The sequence below is a fragment of the Myotis davidii genome, unplaced genomic scaffold (genome assembly GCF_000327345.1).
Source record: "Myotis davidii unplaced genomic scaffold, ASM32734v1 scaffold482, whole genome shotgun sequence".
NCBI classification, from domain to species: Eukaryota; Metazoa; Chordata; class Mammalia; order Chiroptera; family Vespertilionidae; genus Myotis; species Myotis davidii.
Window position 1 is genome coordinate 1,553,194 of NW_006293550.1, and position 2,237 is coordinate 1,555,430.

A 2,237-nucleotide genomic window follows, 5' to 3' on the forward strand; every position below is an offset into this window, starting at 1 on the left:
GAGAGACCCCCCTACCCCCCGAGTGCACAAATTTTTGTGCACCAGGCCTCTAGTATACACACACACACACACACACACACACACACACACACACACACACACACTAGTGGGCTGGTGCACGAAGTTCATGCAAATTAAAAGGGAATTAATTAGAGGAAATATTTGAATATTGCTATTTACTCTTTCTCTATAATAGAAGTGTCAGAGATGAAAGAAAATTAGTAAAATGTATATGAAAATCTCCCTCTTGTCAGAGTCTGGGGGGGTGCCATGGAACCCAGAGTCAAGTACCTGCCCACCCATGTGCACTTGAAATTGCACGAGACCCAAACCTGGGTGCCCCCTCCATCAAGCCCCATAGGTTAGGGGGCGCAGCCTCAGATTCCCTGGTCTGGTCTCCGGTCCTCTGGCCCCGGCACTGGGGTGGGCAGTGCAGCCTCAGGTCCCGCAGCTCTGGCACAAGGGCGTGATGATCATTTGCATAATAGTTCTTTATTTTATATATATGCAGGATAAATCTGGAAGAATTGACTTACAAAACCACAAATGTTATTTGTGGGTGGCACAATTATGGATGACTTTTCTTCTTTTTATCACTTTGTTTTGAAAATTTTATAATATTAACATGTGTTTATTATATAAATATTACTTTAAAATGCTTTAAAGCTATGGATATTGGTGAGGATACTAAGAATTTATACAGTCTACTTAAAAATGCCTCAAATATAAATATGAAAAAAACACACTAACTTCAAGCATATGATAATCTTGTTGTCCTTTTCAGGGAAACGTTAAATCAATGAAGGGGATTTCAGAATAAAATCATTAGCATCCTCATCAATAGTGATCATCTAGTTTCCCAAAAAAGTAACAATATTATACTGTTAAAGGATAAGTTTCCATTTGGGGCAGATGTAAATGACTAAGCATTGACATGATTTCTATTTTTGTGGGTCAACATAATACAAGGTGGAAAACAAAGATAAAAGAGGGGAGGAAAGAGTTACTCACTCTTGTTGTATAAGCAGCTTCTGGGTCATCTTCTAGAACACGTGAAAGTCCAAAATCAGAAACCTTACACACCAAATTGCTGTTGATCAAGATGTTCCGAGCAGCAAGGTCTCGGTGAACATAGCCCATGTCTGAGAGGTACTTCATGCCGGATGCTATCCCCCGAAGCATCCCCACTAGCTGGATGACTGTGAACTGGGCATCATGTTTCTGAGAAGTATTTCAAATGCACAATTAAGATGTGTTTTTGTGTTGTTTCTCTTAAAGATATATTTTGGTTAAAATCTCAAATGTGGAATTGTAATAATACTGACTATACATTTTAGTTCTAATCACTCCAGCCTAACAAGATATGTAAATGAATGGATACAAGGCTATAACAAAATAGCATAAGTGCTATTATTAAATACTTATGTAACAAGTATTACTAAATACTTTGTAACAAGAAGTACCTTAATATTCTTTGACTTTAAGTTCAAACCTGAACTATCATGTTTATGGGATATACTAACAGCTTAGAAATGTTCAGTTCAGGAACAAGAATGTAAGCTGTACCTTGTGGCCATTTTAGTTTTATTTATTCACTAGAGGGCTGGTGCATGAATTCGTGCACAGGTGGGGTCTGCCTGGCCTGCCTGGATCAGGGCCGACTGGGATGATTTGGACGGACAGCCCTACCCACTGGTTGAAGTCCTAATAGAACTCCCAGTCGAGGGGACAATTTGTATATTAGTGTTTTATTATATAGAATTTGTATGACTGTTCATTCTTCTTTCTAGTTTTCTGGACATTTAGTGAATTATTTCAAATAAGGTGGATGTTATATTTTTAATTACTGTATATAATTACTTCAAAATTAGTAAAAAAAATATTTACTAAATCTGTGTTTTTCTACCAAACCTTGAATTATAGGCAATAAAATAGAAAGTAATAGGACATAATGTTGGAGTTCTGGATTTAGAAAAGCTTCCAATCTTTTGGATTAAAGTAGCAATATATAGTTTAGACCCGTGGTCGCCAACCAGTGGTTCACAGACCACTGATGGTCTGTGAGGTCTGATAGGTTGGTGACTACTGGTTTAGACCATAGATAAAGAAATCAATAGATAGATACACACATATGAATATAGTACACAAATATATACATACATAAGTATAAAATTCTATGTCTAGTTATATCTACATGAACAATAATGTTTTAAAACTATCACCATCTATCTACCATC

General features: G+C 36.9%; 1 protein-coding gene across 1 annotated transcript in view; it reads right to left on the bottom strand.

The window, feature by feature from the left end:
• LOC102774295 (ephrin type-A receptor 3) overlaps positions 1-2,237 on the bottom strand; it is an 82,086-nt gene that overhangs the window by 46,753 nt on the left and 33,096 nt on the right. The window contains exon 8 of the mRNA XM_015566217.1: positions 1,012-1,221. Coding sequence (XP_015421703.1) covers positions 1,012-1,221 — 210 coding nt within the window. The remainder of the gene's footprint in view (positions 1-1,011; positions 1,222-2,237) is intronic.